This window comes from Carassius carassius, chromosome 41 (assembly GCF_963082965.1).
Source record: "Carassius carassius chromosome 41, fCarCar2.1, whole genome shotgun sequence".
Lineage (NCBI taxonomy): Eukaryota > Metazoa > Chordata > Actinopteri > Cypriniformes > Cyprinidae > Carassius > Carassius carassius.
The window spans coordinates 14,049,705-14,071,810 of record NC_081795.1 but is presented as its reverse complement, the minus strand read 5'-3'; the positions used below and the strand labels follow the sequence as shown (position 1 = coordinate 14,071,810).

General features: G+C 39.6%; 2 protein-coding genes across 6 annotated transcripts; one reads left to right on the top strand and one right to left on the bottom strand.

The window, feature by feature from the left end:
- Positions 1-563: 563 nt before the first annotated feature.
- LOC132122802 (histone H4 transcription factor-like) lies at positions 564-6,268 on the top strand. 2 transcript variants are annotated; one of them, XM_059533219.1, is made up of 10 exons: positions 564-845; positions 1,102-1,258; positions 1,396-1,622; positions 2,529-2,640; positions 2,717-2,869; positions 2,988-3,062; positions 4,603-4,723; positions 4,819-4,957; positions 5,439-5,563; positions 5,652-6,268. In XM_059533219.1, the coding sequence occupies exons 2-10, from the start codon at positions 1,108-1,110 to the stop codon at positions 6,058-6,060; spliced, it is 1,512 nt and encodes a 503-aa protein (XP_059389202.1). In that variant the 5' UTR covers positions 564-845; positions 1,102-1,107; the 3' UTR covers positions 6,061-6,268. The 2 variants fall into 2 exon arrangements, with proteins under 2 accessions (XP_059389202.1, XP_059389203.1); XM_059533220.1 differs by lacking the exon at positions 564-845 and adding an exon at positions 893-1,020.
- Positions 6,269-6,596: 328 nt separating this feature from the next.
- Positions 6,597-21,819, bottom strand: LOC132122801 (autism susceptibility gene 2 protein homolog). 4 transcript variants are annotated; one of them, XM_059533218.1, is made up of 14 exons: positions 21,644-21,819; positions 20,803-21,540; positions 11,703-11,990; positions 11,426-11,619; positions 11,262-11,306; positions 10,449-10,544; positions 10,087-10,158; positions 9,948-9,977; positions 9,778-9,849; positions 9,540-9,669; positions 8,946-9,026; positions 8,776-8,829; positions 8,467-8,677; positions 6,597-7,879 (listed from the first exon to the last, which is right to left on the bottom strand). In XM_059533218.1, exons 3-14 carry the CDS (start codon positions 11,797-11,799, stop codon positions 6,769-6,771), a joined length of 2,193 nt encoding a protein of 730 aa, XP_059389201.1. In that variant the 5' UTR covers positions 11,800-11,990; positions 20,803-21,540; positions 21,644-21,819; the 3' UTR covers positions 6,597-6,768. The 4 variants fall into 4 exon arrangements, with proteins under 4 accessions (XP_059389201.1, XP_059389196.1, XP_059389197.1 ...); XM_059533213.1 differs by having other exon boundaries at positions 11,405-11,619; positions 21,644-21,818; XM_059533214.1 differs by lacking the exons at positions 20,803-21,540; positions 21,644-21,819 and adding an exon at positions 14,579-15,557 and having other exon boundaries at positions 11,405-11,619.
- Positions 21,820-22,106: the final 287 nt, after the last annotated feature.

The window sequence follows — 22,106 nt, the reverse complement described above, 5'->3', positions numbered from 1 at the left end:
CTAAGAATCTTACACTTTAAAAACAGATGGGGATGGTGGTGCTGCCGGCTGTCATTGTCAGAAAAGAAACATTGCAGATGCACAGGGCTCCAAGCAGCGACTCAGTCATCCTCACAAAATTCAATAAATAATTCAAGGCCCCAGCTCTGCATAGTGTTGGCTAATTCAAGTCACTGCACGAATACTGTCTGGGTGTGGTTTAGTGAAAATGAAGACAATGTAGCTTCAAATTAAAAAATATTATTACACTGAGGTTCCACTGAACTCTTAATGTAAAACTCATTCAAATGTACAACATCCCAGCTATAAAGTTAGAGAACAGCACACAAATGTCACATTTTTTAATCCAACTACTTCTGATCATATTTGAATTATTATTTTATTAATTTTATGTCTTTGAACTCCTGTAATACTACTAATAATTGCATAATATATGTTTCTTCTTGTTCTGTCCAAATATATTGCATTGCACTTCAACACAGTTGTAAAGCTTTATTTACTCGAACATTTCTGTAATTCCCCATGTCAGCAGAAGGATTCAGGCAGGCTTTTATTTTGTCTCTGACACGGAAACACACGTCACGAGCTTCTCCATCCTCTCAAACAAACAAATCACGCGCGTTTCTCTCTCCGCTCAACGGACATTAAGTTATAGGCAATTAACTTTTCCAAACAACGAAGCAGTTTTAAAGAACAGAGTGCAGTTTCTCAGTATATTTTAAGACTATGTGAGTTTCCTTTACATTGATGCCTGAACGTGTGCTCGCGCTTCTGAGTCTTCACCAGTTAATAAGACTGAACTAGCTACGGATCCTCAAACCAACCCGTGACTCATTAACATCGTAGTAAGTGACTTTAATCATTCATAACCTCTATGGTGTATCACGGTGTTGTACTGAGGTTTGTTAGTATGTGTAGGGTGAGGTAAACAACAAGCACTCGACCTTGTTTACATCACGAGCAATTAAACGTTTGTTTACATCACACGAGCTGACGTCTTGTAATTGTTTTAAAGGCACGGTACGAGTGTTGTCATTACCAAATCCACTATCTTTAGTATTCTGAAACCTTTTATTGATGTAGTTGTTATCTTTCTCAAAGGTAACGATGGCAAAAAGAAGAAATGTCTCCAAAATAGTGGTGGCATGCGAGTGGGCATCATGCACTTTCAAGAGTCCAAGCATGGAGGAGTTGAGTGATCATATGTCTCTACATCTCAAAGAGCATCTTGGGGAAGGAGATGCAATGGAGGAACTGGGTAGGGCATTGTAATGCATGCATAAGTAGGCAAATAAGGCAGATCTTTAATGCAATGTCTGTGACAACATTTGAATTGGTTTTAAATTGTAGTCAGTGCATATGTATTAGGATGATTTTGTCTGATATCTGTTATAGAGGATTATCCGTGTTTATGGAGGGGCTGTGAGTTCCTGGCGATGGGAAGCCAAAGTGAGCTGATCGCTCATGCCCATTTCCACATCTTCCACAGCAAGCTGAAACACATTGGGACTCAGCTTCTCGAGTCCCACCCCGAACTGCCTAGTTGCACTCAGGACCTTCACAGCAGCAGCCTAGTCCCGGATGTCTCTGAGGGATTCGTCTGTCAGTGGCAGCACTGTGATGTTAGTGTTGTAGCATATTGATTTCTGTTTTACTTTAAAGGAATAGTGTACCAAAAATTGAAAAATGCTGAAAATGTGCTCAGGCCATCCATTATGTAGGTAATTTCTTTTTCTTCATAGTAACAGATTTGGAGAAATCACTTGCTCAGCATTGTATCCTCTGCAGTGAATGGGCGCTGTCAAAATGAAGGTCCAAACAGCTGATAAAAACCTCACAGTAATCTACAAGTAATCCACACGACTCCAACCCATCAAGTCCTCCATCTATAATATTGATTTCTCAAGTGAAAATAATTCGGTCACGTCTGAATCATTAGAGAAATATGCACATTTTAAGTGCCGAATGCAAACAAAATCAGTCCTAAATAAATATGTTCGTGGATTTTGATTTGAAAGGACAACAGGGGATGGACTTTCTCCACTGGATGAAATGTTATTATGGATTATGTAAAGGTATTTTGGCCCGAACTGAGGGTATAAAATGAAAGATGAACATGTTATTTTTTTATCTCACCCATTTGCATCAAAGGATCCATTGGTGAGCAAATAATATTATCCATAATATTAAGCAAGTATTCATTTTTCTGAAAATTCCTGTCATATGCACATAAACTGACAGTCACCACTTATAAGCTACGGTACTACTAAATATTGTAGAAACTTAATTTTCTGTAAAGTTGCTGTGCAATAATTTGTATCGTAAAAAGCGCCATGCAAATAAACTTGAATTGAATATAATACTAAATTTCTACAAAATGTTCTGATGAAGAAGCTAGCTCATCTACATCTTGGAGGGCCTGAGGTTGACTATATTTTCAGGAAATGTTCATTTTTGGATGAAATAGTCCTTTAACTTAGACGTACTATAATGAGTTTATCTATTATTTATTTATTTTGCTTTATCAGAGCTCCTTTAATAACCCTGAGTGGTTCTACCGTCATGTTGACATGCATGCACACTGCACTGAGCTCCAGCCCCTTCCTGATCGACAGCAGGCTCTCTTCTGCAGCTGGTCAGGTAGGCGCTGAAAGCAGGAAGGTTCCACCAGTGTTTCAAATGTTCCTATGTCAAACATTTTTGCTTTTTTTTGCAGGCTGTGATGCTTTCTTTAAAATCAAGTACCGCCTACGTGAGCATCTGCGCAGTCACACACAGGAGCGGCTGGTCGCTTGCCCCACCTGCGGCTGTATGTTCTCCAGCAATACCAAGTTCTTTGACCATATCCAGAGACAAGCAGAACCAGAAGGTCAGTTTATTTAGAATGGTTTCTCTTCACTCGCTGACCATATAGAAACTGATGTTTAAGAATGTCCATTAAATATCACTTAAGTCTGTAGTTGTTTTATAAAGACGTTTTATTACAGATTCTCTTACATGTGGACATTGTGACAAAGCATTTGCCAACGAGAGGCTTCTGAGAGACCATGTTCGTCAGCATGGTGAGTTAAAGCTTGATAAGTAATTTTAAACTTTTGAGACAGGGATAGACAATATATCAATACCATATCAGTTACTGGCTGACAGGGATTTAAAGGTGTCTTGAACTGCATAAAAAAAAAAAAAAAATTGTATTTTCTTTTTTTTTTTTTATGCATAAGAGGTGCACTTATAATGTTACTATGATTTTTACATAAGATGTCAGTGTTCAAATAAAGGCATATTCTGCCTCTTCTCTGATTTGAGTGCTCTGTTGGAAGGGTGAAAGTTTAGTGCTTTCACGAATGGGTTTATATTAACTACCAATGCAAACCTGATTTTTATTAAGAGATTCATTGTGAAGGCTAGACTGCGTAATTGATAATAAATTTGCACTGTGATTGACAGCTTCAGCAATTATTAACGGAACGTTATTTTATCGTTTTCTGTATATAATTTAATTACAATTTAAATAACAGTATTTTCATGCTACTTAGAGAAACAGTGTGTAGTAGTCACTGGCTTGATTTGCTGACGCATAAACAGCAATAAATGATTTTGAGACAAAGAACATTTGACTGTACATAATTCATTACATAGAAGTGATCGCAGATTAAGCATTAGAATGAACACAGTTACTAAGATGTTGTGGTAATTCTGTCAGATCGGTGTCTTACAGTAAAAGTGTTTACTGTGGTCTGAGGTGGTCTTTCACTGCACTTACGTCATTAAAATGGCAAAATCTGAAATGATTCATTTTCAGAGCTCGGTTTCAATAAAAGCTGTTTTTGGACTAACGAGCGAGTTTTGAGCTCTTAAACTTACAGGATGTTTTTATAGTACAACAACGTCAAAAGGTCAAGGAAAATTAGATTTCTCAAGTCATGACCCCTTTTAAATTTATTGGATATGAAATTGTGCATGCACATTTCCTGATTTTACATTACATTATAATGTAATGTACATTATAATGTAATTCTAAAATATATATTTTAGTTTCATTGTGCTGTATTTATTTTTTATTTAAGGAAAAATAGTATGACATTTTTATATCAGCTATAGGATGAAAATAATTATCAACTTATGATTATTAGGTAGAATGTCATGCATCCCTAAATTTAGGATGCTTCATAAAAATAGACATCTGAAAAATAGTTTTGTTATTTAAAGATGCTTCGTATGTCATGTCATATTTATTTATATAGTGCTTTATTCAGTACAGATTGTTTCAAAACAGCTTCACAGTAATGAACACGAAAATTACAGTATTTTTTAATTATTTTATTAATGGTTTTAAAGTATTGTTAAACAGACAGAAAGAATAAAAGGTACAAATGAACAGCAAAAACAAACAACAAAACAAATGGACTGCCTCATTTATGAATACAGTTGAATTATTGAATATTATTGAAAATACTAAAGATAGACATGGAAAAAAGATGGAAAATAACAGTATTAATAATGTCTTTATTCAGCTCAGCTTTGTTTACATTCAGTAGTGTCAGTTGTGTTATATATAATCCTCAGTTTCTTCTACCTTTTTTTTGTTTGTCTTTTTTGCAGTGAATCATATCAAATGTCCTCTCTGTGACATGACCTGCACGTCCCTTTCCACCCTGAAGATCCACATCAAATTCCGTCACTGCGATGAGAGGCCCTTCCCATGTGACTTCTGTGAGAGCAGGTGGCTGCTCAGAGTTTGCACACTGTCCATATACACTCAGTGAAGTACTGAAGAATACATTTCTTACATTTAATGGTTTGACTCCTTCCTTTTAGCTTTAAGAACCAGCATGATCTGCGGAGACACATGGAAACACACAATGAGGGAGCAGCGTACCGCTGCACAGTAGAGGGCTGTGGATACTCTTCACGCATGGCACACACCATGAGCCAGCACTACAGACGAGTACATGAGGTCAGCCAGCAGCAGAGGGTGCCATGACCCCAGCCATGTTTCATGTTTAAAGGAACCGTTTTGAGCTCTGTTGACCGCATTTGATTCAAAATGTTGATTATTACAGGAAATAATTTTGCCACATCTTAAAGACTTAATTGTGTCGGTAACACATAACCAGGTGTTTTTTTTTTTTTTTTTTTTTACATTTACAAGTTTATGCACTTGTTCAGCTCAAATCAAAATATTTTCTACTGATTTATTTTAGTGCTTTAATAATAAGCTTTGTATTTCTGCTTTTTTTTCACTTACTGACCTTTTCACTTGTATACATTTTAAAAATGATTCATTTGTTTACTTTTTTTTGTGTTGATGTGTTCAATTGTTAATCATCTTTTACACATACACATTTTAGATTTTATTGTGAGTAATGAACATGTTTTTCATGGTTTTCCCTTTTTATTCTTACCTTAAAATAATGTATGAGATCTGTCTGCTATAGGACAACATGGTTCCGAGGTATAAGTGTCACCTTTGTGACAAGACCTTCTCTTGGTGTTACACTCTCACCCTCCACCTTCGAAAGAAGCATCAACTCAAATGGCCATCTGGACACTCCCGTTTTAGGTATGCAATTAATAGTATCTTCAAGTGTATTTAATTTCTTCTGAGCTATTAATTTGCCTTTGTGTACTAAAAATTGCTTGTTGAACAGGTACAAGAAGGATGAGGATGGCTATCTGCGGCTCAACATGGTGCGTTATGAGACTGTAGAGGTTACAGAAGAGTTGATCAAAAACATGGCTGAAAAACGCACCCCTCGTAAGGTCTCTGGTTCAACCAATCACTCCAAGGAGCCCATAGTGCATCCCGACAGCGGCAATAGCACTCCCCAACACTCTTCCTCAGCCTCGTCTCCTTCCTCATCTTCCTCAACCTCAGAGCTCCTGGAGTGTACTGACGGCAGTGGATTAAAAGGTGATGAAACATCTGTGTATTGTGTGTTGAACACTGTGACTGAAGTCAGTGGGGATCCAGAAGAAGAGGCCCTGCCCGGTGGGCCATCAGGGGCTGTTAGAGCTCTGACTGCAGTGGCTAGAGGTCTAGGAATGGATGTGGTATAATCTCATACCTATCAAATGCAATTTCATCAGAGATAATCTGTGTAGGAATACACAACCTGTTTAACCTCAGTAGATTAAGCATTTTACAATAGATCTATGTTTTTAAAAACTAAAATGCTAAGTTTAGAGGATGATGTATGGCATCATCTTTTTTTTTATTTATTTCTAGCATTTTGCTAGTGTTTTATTTTAGCTTTTTACATGATCTCAGGTGTCTAATACATATCTGTACATTTTTCTTTCTGAAAAGTATGTAGCACTCTGCAAGTTTTAATTTTTTATTATTTTACAAACATTTTACCTTTTGATATTTCTAGCTCTGTTTTAAAATATTGAATTTACTTTTTTTATAATTATCAAGATCAATATGATGTTTTTTTTTACATAAATAGCTAACATATAATTAATTTGTGCTGATATTTGTTAAATATTTTGTATATTGTGCTATATTGTTCCATTGTTTCCTTGCTATTCTTGTAAATAGTTGCGTAATTTTTTTAATCTCTTTAATTTCAAATATATCATTAACATTCAAAAAGAACAAGTAAAGTCGTTTTTTCTCAGAAGTCATTTTAATAAAGTCATTTTTTGTTTTGGGGAAAAAAACAACAAAAAAACATTTCCTCCACTGTACATTTCATGACTACACTTTGTTTCACATGAAGTGCTTCACATACACGAGTCCATCAGATTCTGATGAAGTCCAGTTCACCGAGTCTCAGTATCTCTGTGCGGGTGCAAAACAGGTCTGTCTGTGAGAGGGGTCATCCGTCTCGGAGACCCTGGACGTGCTGCCAGCATTGGGAAAAGTGGGTGTGGTTGGGTGTGTACGTAAGCAGCAGGTAGAGTCCTACTGAGCGAGCTGTAATGTAGGAGCCCTGTGCTGGGGTAAGCGACTGTGAAGAGTCCTGGAGGCAGTAATTGAGGATCCAGTGCAGTATGATGCATAGCCAGTAGGCGGCATCGCTCGCTCTCTTCTCTCAGGAAGGCCAGGCGTTGCCGTTCCTCCATTTGACTCCTTTGCTCCAGGACCATGGACTGCAGAAATGGCTCTCGTGGGTAAGCAGGGTGCCCCATCATGGTACGTTGCAGGGGGTCGGTTCTTATTAAGAGGTCCTTGCCCAAGGAGTCCCTACGAGGAAGATCTAAACCCCGGTAAACATTCCGCATAGACTCCCATTGTTGAGGCAAGTAAGGCAGCCTTTCGGCACCAGGTAATGGTCCCATTCCCAGAAAAGGTGACACCAGCCTAGTTCTGTCAAGACCAGGGTGGCCAGCTGTGATTCCAAAGGATGGCAAATGAATAGTTGATAGAGGTGAATGGTTAATAGCAGAGGCTCTGGAATCCTGCCATGTTTTTTCCAAAACTTTCTGGTGTGTTGTAACCTCACGGTCCTGGTCGTCTTTCTTCTCCTTCTTCACTCTCACCTTGCTGCTTTTGGCATGGGTTTCATACTCGACTCTAATCTTCTTCTCAGCTGGCTCCCAGGGTTGGCTATCACTGTTTGGCCATTTGAGATCCTCTCTCTGCTGCTTGGGTGATGAACTCTCCTTTTCTGCTGGCTTGTCATCAGTGGGGTGCTGCTCACTTTTCACATCCTTTTCTCTTTTGTCACTTTGGATCTCTTTGTGTTTTTGCTCCTCAGTTTCTTGAGTTTGTTGCGGAAGCTCCTGGGCTTGTGTTTTCTCTCTTGGCTGGTCCTCTTCCTTGGGATCATTTCGAATGGAACTTTTTAAGGACTCTGTTGGTTGGTTGTTGTCCAGTGCTCTATTTCTGATGGGGGACAAATGCTGTCCATTTGATTTCTCTTTTGGTTCCCTGCAATGATTGAAATAAAACATTATCTATTTGAGCTCTTGATCAGGAGGCCATCTCCAAGAATTCTTGATCAGGTAGGTTATTTAGGACCAGTGGTCTCCAGTCCTGCTCATGGAAGCTAATGTCCTGTAGAGTTTATCTCCAACCTGCCCATACTCACCTGCCTAGAGGTTCCTTAGGAAATCCTGAAGATCTTAATTAGCTGTTTTAGGCGTTTAATTAAAAATTAAGATAAACTCTGCAGGAGAGTGGCCCTCCAGGAGCAGGATTGGAAACCCCTGGATTAGGCAGTTAGCCCCTCCCAATCAAAGAGGTCTACATAATTGCAGAAAGTTAGCATTAACATTTCCAACTGTTCAATAACCATTGCTCGGCTAGTGCAGGACTCCTTGGAAGTACCAAGTTTGAAAATCTTTCCAGTACTAAGTGCTCATGAAGCAAATGTGGCAGCAACCTGGTCACAGACTTTTGGGGATGCACATGCTGACTGAGCAAACTGTCATTGAGGTGAAGAGGAATTGTTAATGCATCACATTCTGCATTTACCTTCTTGCTGTCGACAGACTAGAAAAATAGCTGGTACGTACCTTTCCTTGTCATCTTTGTTCTCTAGGGAATCTTTCTTATTTGCTGCTCTGTCTAGTATGGAGGGAGCTCTCTCAGTTTCAGAAGGCCTTGAACATAGAGGGGGCGTCGGGAAGGATGGGGGAGTCTGCTGCAGTCTGTTCCAGGACTCTAGTGGTCCGCTTGAAGTTGGCACTGTTTTACCATCTTCAGTCCCATGTGCTGCACTTGGTGCTGTGAATGTTTTTATCATCAGTCAGAGGAAGATTACATTTTTTTTTAACCTACAGTAGAAGCAGATCCTTTCATGAGAGGATAAATGATGTCCTTACTTATTGATGGGTTTCCTAGTCCTCCAAAGGCAGATGAACTCAGTATACTTAGGCCTGCAAAGGTGAGTAGCTTATTAAGAGACTACATAACAACAAGGAATACATTTTTGATTTTGAGCAATAATGTGGATCTAATATGAACTGAATTCTGAAGTCAGATTTAGTCTTACCATGATTGGGGACTACACTGTGAAGATTGTTTGGGGTATGCGGTGGGGATCCATAGGGTGAAACTGTTGGGTGTGTGGGACCTAACAAGACAGATGCAGATACTGGTGAGCACAGTCCTGTTTCTGTCAGACTTCCTCTTATAAAGCTTATAAAATTGATGTTTTATATAATCAGAGGACACTGCTCACTTATATCATGGGCATTCATTAATGTTGACACTGACAGTAGTTCCTAACCCAGTCCTGTTCCTGAAGGGCCAGCGTTCTGCAGAATATAGCTCCAACCTTCCCTAAAATACATGGAAGTAATCCTTCAAGTAATCCTGAAGTCTGATTAGTTCAGATGTTTAATTATGGCTGGAGCTGAACTCTGTAGGACATTGGCCTTCTAGCAGGAGGACTGTACTACCTTAAAATCAATGGAAAGGAGCAGGTTGATAAGAATATACCTAGTGTTAAACCATAACCAACCATATAATCTATTTGGTTGATGGGATGTTGTTTCTAGGACCAACAACTTGGTGATCCAAGAACATCCTATTTGGCTAAATTACATGTCACTAGTGTGGATTTGATCCATGCTGTAATTCCTACCTGCATTAGAGAGGATGGTGGAGGGACGGGGTAAATCGCGTGGTTGCAATCCCATGAAGCTTGAGCCAGGCGATTTGTTCTGAAACTCAGGCTTAAACCCAAAGTCAAACTTATGTGGCTCCATCTGCTTCTGTAACCCCAGGAATAGAAAATGGTAACTTGCAGATTACAGATAACTTGACCAAAACTAGACATATTTCACATCTTGAAAAAGAACGATTGTTTATTTTGTGCTTACCTTAATTTTTTGCTGATGATGGTAAACTTGCCATGCAATGTGGACATGCATTGCACACCACTTCCCAGGTTTCTGAGTTAAATTAAAAAAGCAGTGAATGATGGGTAAAGAATTGAGTTTCTGATTTACAAGTTTAATAATTAAGTTGAATAATCACATGCAAACCTTACCTTTGGTTTAAGACACATGGGGTCAAGAAGCTAAAAAAAAACAAAAATACACTATCCTTATATTTTTACAGTGTTAGACAGAACAGCTGTAAATATTTCAAGATTTGTATGGCTCAGATTTTGACCCATGGAAACTTACTCTGGAGTCCTTCTGTAAAAGTTGGTGTGCCACTGATCCTGGTCTTGACACCACCTCTAGTGGGTTGGAAGCCTTCAAATACAAAATTTATGAATACTGCATCCATATTTATTTAAATTATTGTCATCATCACAAATCCATAAGATGCGTTGTTCTTCCTCGGTACACATTCTCTCTTGTACAAGTAATAAGTGTGGCTGGTTCAACCATATACTTATTTTTTTCTGCTCACTCTTTGTGGGAGGTCGTCTCAACTCAAGAAAAATCAAGTTATTCACAGGCTTCTATCAGTGTTGTCAAGGCCTTTTAAGAATGCTGAGTTTTGAACAAAACAACGCTAAGAGACAGAGTGGCAGGCAAACCTTGGGTTGAAAAGCTCCCTGGAGAGAGCTGAATGGTCCAGCAGGTGGAACCATTGGAAGTATTCCAGTCATTACTGACGGATAGGATGGGACCAACTGTAGCGAAACAGCGGGAAAATGTCATTAACGTCAGGAAACAAAAGTCTGTTCATGCTAATTTAGGACACAAAAGAATGTCTGTTTCTGGCCTTTAAATTGAAATCAAAATTGACCCTATTTAAGTAAAGCACATTGTTGAACTCAAGTTTACATCTCACAGTTCAGTTTTTTTAAGCTTCTGTCACCGAATAAAAAATTACAAAGGTAAGTAGTGACTCACAATTCTTCTTTTCTTTCAATTGCAGGTTTTGTCTCATCTTAGAATTGTGAGAAACAAAGTCAGAATTGTGAGATATAAATGCAGAGTTATGAAATATAAACTCGTAATTAAGAGGGAAAAATCATAATTGTGAGATCTAAACTCAGAATTCTGACTTCTTTCTTGAAATTCAGTTCAAAGCTTGCAATTCGGACCGTTTTTCCTCACAATTCTGAGTTTACATCCCACAATTCTTCTTTTTTTATTTATTTTTTGCTTCCTCCACAGAATAACAAAATTTAAAAGCTAGCCACAACTCTCAATTCCACCTTTTTTTTCCTTGCAATTGCACAATTCTCACAATTTGGCTTTTCTTAGAATTGCCAAAAAAAAAATGTGAGGAAAAAAAGGTCAATTACCTGTTTATTATTATTTTTTTATTATTTTTTTAATTCAGTAAAAGAAAAATGCCACTCAAATCAAAGGCCATTATGTGCACAAGAAATATAACTTACACTGTGTCTATGGAAGGTGTCCACTTTAGTGGGGTATTTGTCAAACTGTAAAAAAAGAGATAAAGAGACCTTAACTTAGTAACTTTGTACACTGCAACTGGTAGAATTTTGAAACCCTGATTATTATGAGTATTTCTCCTCACTTGTCTGGCAGGGGTACGCACCAGTGGTGCTGCTGGGCTGGGCATGATGGAATGGGAGAAGGGAGAGAAGGTGTGCTGATGTGTGTGTTGGTGTGTGTGCTGGTGCTGGTGAAATTCCGTGCGCAGGTAGGCCTGGGGACCTGGAGCGCCTCCTCGATCGACGGTCTGGGAGACCAGGAACCGAGAGTTTAACTCCTGCCGCAGTAGGTCATGATCTAGAGGGCACGCAGCAGAGCAAATCAGAGCACAGCTAGCAAATATGTGATTTATTTTTTCAGACTGTTTGTTGCAGCTGTACCTGTGTAGGGAGCAGTTGATGGTGCACTGGGCACTGGCAGAGCACTTCCTGTTAAGAGCGGAGGAGGAGAAGGCAGGGCTGTCGTCGGGGCAAACATGGTGAGGTGTTTGGAGACAATGCTCTTCTTTACTTGTCCTGATGCACTCCAAGTGCACAAAAGTGATAACAAACAGCTTTTTCTTACAGGTTTCCTTTAGTCTTTCTTGGGTTCTAAATGTCCCCTCCTCGTGGCATTGTGCTCACTGTTTTCTGCTCTCGCATTTGTGGTGTTAGCGACATCAGCAAGACCTGCAGGTCAAAAAAATACTGAGTCAACACACGGTAGACTAGGCCAGATGATAGTTAGAGAATCATCATACTCTACAGCGCTTCAGTCACTTTGAGTACAAGAAGATTACGTTAATTGCCTTGGCAAACCTCACTGTCATAATGCTTCACTCTGTGCCCACTTCAATCTGTGATGTCAAATTACACGCGCACACACACAAAGAAAAGTCACTTATGGAAAAAATTTATATTTAGGTTGGTATCCAAACTTTGTGCTCAATTCCTGATTAAAATGAACTCCTCTCTTTCGTTTTTTTTTTCTTGCTGAATATCCTGTTTCGGTAATAAATATGTCACAGTTCATACCCACATACCTCATTACCTCACACATTTATGAGCAACGATTAGCAATGAGCAATACCACTCAAAAGTAAGGGCCAGTAAGATTTTTTTTAAATTCAGTAATGATGCATTAAAATGATCAAAAGTGATACTTTTATAATACTACAAAATATTTGTCTGAAATTAATTATGCTCTTTTGAACGTTATATTTATCAAAGAATTCGGGGAAAAAAAGAAAGCAAACATTTTTTCAACCGTGATAAGAAATGTTTCTTGAACAGCAAATCAGCATATTAGAATGATTTCTGAAAGATCATGTGACACTGAAGACTCAAGTAATGATGCTGAAAATTCAGCTTTACCATCACAGAAATAAAATACTGTTATTTTAAAAACACGTTATGTTAAATTGTAATAATATTTCACAATATCTCTCTTTTTACTTTAGGGAGCATTCACTCAAGAACAAACCTTTGGCACAGGGGTCTATTAACAGCAGCACAGCACAGCTTGCAGTTATTGTGTCAAAGCAAAGACAACAGTGTAAAATAAGGGAAGCAGATCTTGTATAAAAATAAATAAATAAATAAATAAAAAATTAGAGTAGGATATCTCTACTTTTACAGCATTAGCCTTTTCATGACTGCCATACTGCAAAAGATGTTGGATTCACCGTGAGATTTATTGATCCCCCAGGGGCGGGGGCGCTAATAGTGAATGCAAATGTGATAAAGGGGTGAAATCCCTTAAGGATTCGCCCATCCATACAACCTGCAATTACCTCCTTTTGAACAGCACTCATGCACATAAAGCAAAGCTGTAAATCTCTTTTGTGTAGAGCTGTCAATTTGGGCCTTTTCTCCAGTGCTGCTGTATCTATAGTGAAAGGTCTTTTGAGAGCCCCATAATGGATTGCTAGCTTCTCCAAGGGGTAGACCGCCTTTCGTGAACACCAGGGGTCCACGGAGGAGGGAAACACAAGGAGCAACTTATTTGCCTGAACTGAGCTCCAAATCCCTGTTTGTATTGAACAGGATGACACAGCTGCAGGGGTCATTCAAACACTGGGAGCAGTAAATGTGTGGAGAAACGCATTAAACATGAATCCCAAAAAAGTTTTAAAGGTACTTGCAGAATGCAATACTTCAGAAACTTCCAGATCTGTAATGAGATGAATGCTGGAGGAGAACAATAATAAGAGGAGGACAGACTAGTCGGTGATGAGTGGTAGAGGCCACATGGCACAACTGGTTACAGACTAATTGAGTAAAGCTAAATAATAAGCACAGAGAGTCCTTAATAGACCCTGGGGTAATAATGGCGCTGGTGTTTAAATCTAATTTGCATCCTGTTTAATCAAAGCGTGAACAGCGTGTGCTGATGTTCCCTTCCACCAGACGATGCAATAACAATGAAGAAATAAAGCTGTTTGGCCTGTGTTTATAAGACTGGTTTCGCTTAAACTGTTTGTTTTCAATTAGTGTCATGGCACAGTAATGCTCTATTTTGATGCAGGTCAGGAATTAAGCTAAGCCTCTTTTCGGAGCTGTCAGGCCACCAGCACATTTGTCTTCCTGTGTCAGTTGGCAGATCCCTTCCCTGAGCCATTTTTGTCATTCATCAAGCCCATTACTGGCCTAACCCTTTCAGGCATGCAGAAACCAAACCTCTAATCCCTTCATTCTCACAAAGACATGATTAGCTGGAGGTTAAATACTCGTGTTCTTTAAATTTTGTCCTTGACAGTGTGCCAGGGGAAAGCTCTAAATCTCGTGAAGGGGTATTTGGAGGGAGCTTTGTGTGCATACAAAAGTAGACAAGCGCGGCTCAGGCGGAGCACAGGTAAGCCCTCCTAAAAACTCCTCATAATCTTCGAACCATGAGCATGTTTACCATAGCCGTCCCGCTGTGGTTTGCGCTCGCAGATGGCGGGGGACGTCTCATAAATCACCCGGTGGCATCAAGGGTCACGTGCGTTAGTGCTAGGGCACAGTTGGCAAATGACTCAAACTGAGAAACAGTTGTTCTTATATGCTGACAGGTTCCCACACAGTTTGTAGGCTGCCGTGAACGAAGCCCACTCAGCTAAGGTGCATCTGTTCGGCTGCACCTCTTTGGCACTTCAATAATCTCGACAAAAGAAACCACTTTGTGGTTAGATTTCATCAGTGTGGGTTTGTATCGCTGAAGTGCGCTAAGACAAATACTCAAACTTCTATATTCAGTATTACTCATCAACTGAAAACTGCTAAAAAAAAGCTCCTACCTCTCTGTTTCTGCACTTTAATAGGTCCACACCTCTGAATCGTGTATGAACTAGAAATGTGTCGTTGCAGGAGGTCCAGGCTGTAATCTGGCAGGTTTAGAGAGCTGTCTCTGGTGCAGCGTTCAGCGGGCGTTCAACAGCTCTTGAATAAGACACAGGGGAACAGTATCTCTCTGTATTCTCAACTTGCCAGTCTGTCTGCAGGATCACAGTCTGTGGTGTTGGGTATCACACGGACTAAGCCAACACTTCCTTTACGGTGGTGCTCTCTCTCTCTCTTTCTCTATCCATCTGTCTCTCTCGTTTCCAGTTAAAACATCAAAGCGGAAAGCCAACTGGGTGGTATGCACAGGATTTTCATGCTTACTGTGATTTTTATAGATGAAATCAGTAATACGGCTGATTTTTGGCTATGAAAGTGGGATTCTACACATCTTTTTTGTTACAGTATTTTTAATTAACAAAAAAGGCAAGCAATAAACTCTACTGGGCAGCAGTTCACCATAATGCCAATGATGTGTTTTCTGTGCTTTTTTATAGGAAAAATGACATCTCTGCAATGTCTCAATGGTTTCTTCTAGCAAAACATTAAAATATGTGCACATAGAGGTTCAGGGCTTGCTTATAATTAAAGGGAATGCAACTGCGATGTTCATTACATCTCGTGACTTATGAAAGTGTATTTCCTCTGGGATAAATGGAATTGGTAACACTTCATTTTAAGGACCAATTCTCACTTTTAACTAGTTGCATATTAGCATGCATATCACCAGCATACTGGCTGTTTATTAATACTTATAAAGCTCATATGAATGCCTTATTCTATAAAACCATATTTTAGATCACTTAGTCCTACCCCATAAACTTAACAACTGCCTTACTAACTATTAATGAGCCGCAAATTAGGAGCTTACTGAGGGAAAAGTTTTTTAATTATTAGTGAATATGTGTTCCCATGGATTTATTTTATAATAATCTCATTTTTTCAGAAAATATTTCCACCCCCTCCATCATTTCTCTTCAGTTTTAAAGCTTTATATCCAAATAGCAGTGCAATTCCTCCTCCAAATACACATTTCATCAGCCATATAAAGCATATGACAGACTCCAGACATATTTGAGCAAGTCATCTCTTGTTATTATAACGTAATCCCTTCACAAAAGATGATGAGAAAGGCCAGTTCATGACACAGGCTAAGGATGTATAAAATGCTGTGAGCAAAACGACTGCATTCTCCCACTCTCAGTACAACAGTCGGTGGTGCTCGGCATAGACCTGTTTCATTATTCAGCGCTCAGGTTTCGTTCAGTCAGGTATTAGTGATGGGGATGTAGGCCAGCCATGCACACAATGTCTCCTGATGTCTGTGGGATGTGTTGTACCTCCTGCTTCTGAGAAACCCCAAACAATCAGCGACGTGGAGGACAGTAGAGACTCGGTTCATCAGATATATAACAGACTCTTAACGCAACACCACTGATGATAAAGGGCTCGTTGTGAGTCTTATCACAGTGGTCAGTCACGGCGGTGACGTCTGTGAGAGCTGGGGGCAAAGTGAATGCTAAAGTTGGATAGTCAAAGTGTTTATTTGAGTTGTGCTGAAAGCTCCAAACAGTCAGCTGTCTCGCTGATCTCTCAACAGCGCCGATCTCGGCTAAACACTATGCCCCGATGCTTAGGCCCGTCCCGGCTCGGGTTACCCTGCGAACAATGCCAACTCTGTTCTGACTGCCTATCTCACAGACTTCGTTGTACTAACATGTATACCTATGTCTAACAGACAGGGGATGAACAGATTATACTTCGGCCTTGAATAGTTTCACTTCTACTTTGAAAGTGATCATGGCTGTAAAATGCATTCTGGGCCCTGTATAGCATATAATCTTAACACAGCCTTAAAGGGTTAGTTCACCCAGATAGCAAAATTATGTAATTAATAACTTACCCTCGTGTTGTTTCAAACCCGTAAGACCTCCGTTTATCTTCAGAACACAGTTTAAGATATTTTAGATTTAGTCCGAGAGCTCTCAGTCCCTCCATTGAAGCTGTGTGTACGGTATACTGTCCATGTCCAGAAAGGTAAGAAAAACATCATCAAAGTAGTCCATGTGACATCAGAGGGTCAGTTAGAATTTTTTGAAGCATCGAAAATACATTTTGGTCCAAAAATAGCAAAAACGACGACTTTATTCAGCACTGTCTTCTCTTCCGTGTCTGTTGTGAGAGAGAGTTCAAATCAAAGCAGTCTGGATATCCGGTTCGCGAACGAATCATTCAGTTCACCAAATCGAACTGAATCGTTTTAAACGGTTCACATCTCTAATACGCATGAATCCACAAATGAATTAAGCTGTTAACTTTTTTAATGTGGCTGACACTCCCTCTGAGTTCAAACAAACCAATATCCCGGAGTAATTCATGTACTCAAACAGTACACTGACTGAACTGCTGTGAAGAGAGAACTGAAGATGAACACCGAGCCGAGCCAGATAACGAACAAACGACTGACGTTCTTGACGTTCACGAGTCAAAAACTGGTTGCATCGGTTTTCGGATCACCAGTAGTTCTTTCGGACAGTTTGATTCAATAAACCGGTTGAAGAAAACGGTTCACCGGTTCAAGGGGGAAGTCGTGGCCTAATGGTTAGAGAGTCAGACTCCCAATCGAAAGGTTGTGAGTTCGAGTCCCGGGCCGGCAGGAATTGTGGGTGGGGGGAGTGCATGTACAGTTCTCTCTCCACCTTCAATACCACGACTTAGGTGCCCTTGAGCAAGGCATCGAACCCCCAACTGCTCCCTGGGCGCCGCAGCATAAATGGCTGCCCACTGCTCCGGCTGTGTGCTCACAGTGTGTGTGTGTGTGTGTTCACTGCTCTGTGTGTGTGCATTTCGGATGGGTTAAATGCAGAGCACAAATTCTGAGTATGGGTCACCATACTTGGCTGAATGTCACTTCACTTCACTTTTGCGCTTGACGTAATGACGTCATTGGCGATGATTGCCCTTGATTCAAGCCTTCGGTTTACCTGGGCTCATAACACTAGCTCAGAATCAATCACCAAAAGAATCAGTTCGGTTCATGCGCTCTGTGTGTCAGTCTGCTTCATGCTGAATCACACATGCGCAGTATCATCAGCTCCTCGGTTCTTCTTATCTGGCTCGGCTCAGTATTCATCTTCAGTTCTCTCTTCACATCAGTTCAGTCAGTGTACTGTTTGAGTACATGAATTACTCCGGGATATTGGTTTGTTTGAACTCAGAGGGAGTGTCAGCCACATTAAAAAAGTTTTTAAAAGTAATCCATTAATGTGTATTAGAGATGTGAACCGTTTAAAACGATTCAGTTCGATTTGGTGAACTGAATTATTTGTTTGCGAACCGGATATCCAGCTGCTTTGATTTGAACTCTCTCTCACAACAGACACGGAAGAGAAGACAATGCTGAATAAAGTCGTCGTTTTTGCTATTTTTGGACCAAAATGTATTTCCGATGCTTCAAAAAATTCTAACCGACCCTCTGATGTCCCATGGACTACTTTGATGATGTTTTTCTTACCTTTCTGGACATGGACAGTATACCGTACACACAGCTTCAATGGAGGGACTGAGAGCTCTCGGACTAAATCTAAAATATCTTCAACTGTGTTCCAAAGATAAACGGAGGTCTTACGGGTTTGGAACAACATGAGGGTAAGTTATTAATTACATAATTTTGCTATCTGGGTGAACTAACCCTTTAACAAGCATCGCCGGAACGTGAAAAACCCTCTATCCAGGCCAGTCACTGCACATCGGCCAGAATTGTGGGCTGAAGCAAAGACAGCTTTGTGAAGAGCAGTTCAGTTATTCCTGGCAGAAACATGTTATGGCTGTGAATGCTGAGGGACGCTGTCAACTTTTGACAGCCGAGTGTTAAGCGAACAGATTACTCAGCTCCTCAGCGATCCTGCTCATATTAGCGTTTACAATACACAGCCATAACAACAGATGGTTAAACAAAGTCGAGTGCATATGGGTGATTCTTCAGGGAGGGAAATTAGAATATTATTAAATAAATAAAAAATCGAAAATATTATAATTGCTTTAAACGTTTTTTAATGCACACTGTTAATCAGAACTTTGGGGTCAGTGAGATTTCATTTAAAAAATTTTAAACCATGTTTTTCTCAACAGTGCTGCATTAATTTGATGAATAATATAGTAAATATTGCGAAATATTATTACAATAATATTACTCTTATTATAGCAGTTATTACTTTATAGTCACACTATCCTTCAGAAATAATTTTAATATTCTGATTTGGTGTTTTATTTGTTTTATTATTATCATTGTTTAAAACTTTTTAGTGGTCCTTTTTTCATTAATTTGTCACTAATTTATGAATAATTTGTCAATAACATGTCATGAATTTGTCAATAATACTTTTTAATATTTTTTAAATAGGTGTCATTATCATTATGTTTAATAATCACATAATTTAATTGAAAACCTTTTTTTAAAGTTAATTAACTGCTAGTTAACTTTTAACTTCTTTTGCATTTCCACTGATTCTTCAACATTTATGGCAAAACATGAATGGCATTACCGTTATGTTTCATTGCAACAAAATTTATCATGCACAATAAAATTCACATCACACATTATACCAAATTCTTGTTTTTCACTGACCCTAACGGAAGAATCACCCATATTCAGACAAACTGTCTATAAATGTCATCAGAACTGTATTGTTGCTTCTAAAAATACACACATTCAAAGGATTAAAAATATGATGCGTTTCATTCAAAGTAGTAATGTCTACTTAAAAACTCAATTCGGAGAAGCATTTGGCAGAACGCTGAGAAATAAAACAGACCCTGAAAGCGGTCTAATCCCCCTGTGATTGAGACAAGCACCCTTTAACTCAATGGCTTAAGGTTTAACAGGCTTCTCAAAACATTGCTGCACTTTGTGTTCACATCCTTCAGTTATCTTAGACAGCCAATCATAGTGCAGATTTAGCTGAATAAAAGTCTAAAAATCCCTTCATTTAAAATCAGTGCTAAAACACAAAGCTTTATTGCACATGAGGAGCTCTGTACACAGCAGCAGTTTGACTGAGATCGTGACCCATCAGTCCAGAAAACTGGTGGCCAAACCTTGGCCCATGCTGAAAAAAGGTGCTAGACAGGAGCCTCCAAAGCAGCCGCCCTAACTTAAAAGAAATAAATTCCATGAACTATTGCTGGGGCCTGTATGAAAGTAATCTGGTTAAGTTCTTAAGTGCCTCCAATTTGATTTCAGCACTCTTAAGAAGCAAAAAATGCATGAAGTAAATGGTGATGAGTGACATAGGGAGAAACAATTGTGGTTTTCATGAATGCTTCATGACTGAAATGTGTAAGTGTGCCAATAGAAATAAATGTATGACAGATAATGTCTTGTTTTTGGGCGGGCGGGAAACATTCTTAGCCTAGAAAATATAAAAGCAATGAACTGCACCTATCAGATATCTAAAAATATATGACAAGCTTTAACAAATTACAGCATGTGATCTAACTGAATGCAACACCAGTTCAGCTGCATAAGTCAGTAGATTTATTTCCAATACACAAGAGCTAAACACAATATAAGGGAAAATTGGACATACAAATGCCCATTAGAGGTTCCCAGAGGATTCTGACTCATTGGAATAGGAAGTGATGTGATGACACTATCATTGGTTAATTGAGTCTATCAAACCTATCAATATGTGTTATATATAATGCCTGCTAATGAAGCAAATAAACACAATGCTAAAGGCATATTTAGTAATGGGGTTGTTATGAAATGTGACCAAAAATAATGGAATTTGAAGAGGTTTACTGCCCTTCATTTGGAGGGAGGGATGGGGGCTGTCTCTATTTGTCAGAGCAACCTGCAATATTAATAAGTTTCAGTAAAAATCCTGCATTGGCCAACACACAAAGTTAACCACAAGAGGACACTGTTTCACCACTGCAGAACCTGACGAGCTGCTTTACTCTTTCAAAGCCCCAATGCTTTTTAAAGGAAATGCACAAACATTTTTTTTCCATGCTTCATAACATGAAACAAACACATGGATAAAAAGAAAACACATGAATGTTTCTAGGCATGTCTCATTTGTCTCTGTAATATCTAAATACATAGCAAGAACAACCAACCTAAATTCAAATCTTACATTAGTGAAGACTTTTTATTAGATTTTTTAGAAGCACTTACCCAAAATGCCAATGATATGATAAAAAGAGGATGATAAACTCTCTCGTCCCTCTCGGTGTCATCCAAAATAATGCAATTTTCTATCCAACGCTTTTCAGAGTTCAGTCACTCCAGTATCAGAAGTTGCTTCCTTACATGTAGAAACAAAAAAGATAGGTCCCTCCAAAATCTAGGAGTGTTTATTTTTACCCTTTGAATTTCAGGGCATGTATGATATTGAACATGTCCATCCCAAGCCAATCCTTTCCAGAGACTGAATCAGTATCCAGTAAAATCCTCCAAACACAGTAAATGTGATGCTTTGAGCTGCTTCACCACCAACAGATTAAGCGCAAATCCAATCAAAGCAGGGTTGTGATCATACAGGAGATCCTTTCCAGAGCGTGTCCGGCTTCACTCAGCTCGGCTCAAGAATGCTCCCTCAGTAGCGAACCGTGCATTCCCGTGACCCCTCCCTCAGCGGACACTCCCACCGCCTCCTCAGCCCTGAGAGCGGCACCCTGGTGACAGAACAATTACAACACTCTCCTCCTCTCTGCTCAACACATGCGGACAGACAGACTAGTGATTATGGCCATCCTCTTAATTACAGACCCAGAATAACCAGAGGGAACAGGCGACATGTTCACAATGCTGATGAGACACTTCCACCTTGCACTGAAATGAGACTTCACTCTTATTGGGTGACAGTGTTGGCTCCAATTAATGCTTCTGTGCTGGTATGCCATCCTGCTTCTTCTGTAGGGTGAGAAAAGGACAATACGATTTAATGCAGTAGTTGCATTTGTACCTGTCACAGCTTATTATAAACGCATCACATAAATGTGTATGTCATGCACACCGTGTTGCGGAATTCTTGGTGAGATCAGCCAATCGTAAACTCTTCGTCGGACAGAGGGTTGTGTGTGTCAGCGGGAAAAGGCCATAGTGAGATGATAAATCACAAGACGGGGTATTATCACAACAGATATATCACATAATTTATTAGAAGCGTCAACACTCCCATGGGAGGAGGCACGTGAACGCTCCTGCACTCATCAGCCTCATGTCTTCCGTTGCTAATGCGGTGTCCTCTCTGAACCGGGGATGGGCTCTCTTGGGGAGATAGCAGGAGACTTCAAAGTACATGGCCCGCCAGGACCACAGGGAGGTCTCATTCACCCGGTACCCTGTTGGCCCTAAGGGAGTTTCTAATTGCATTTCACAGGCCCTGAACAAAACAAGGCCTTGTTTAAGCTGAAGCTGGTCCTCCTGCTGGGACGTGGCTGTGATTTGCGACTCCTCAGCGGGATGGGGATCTTCAG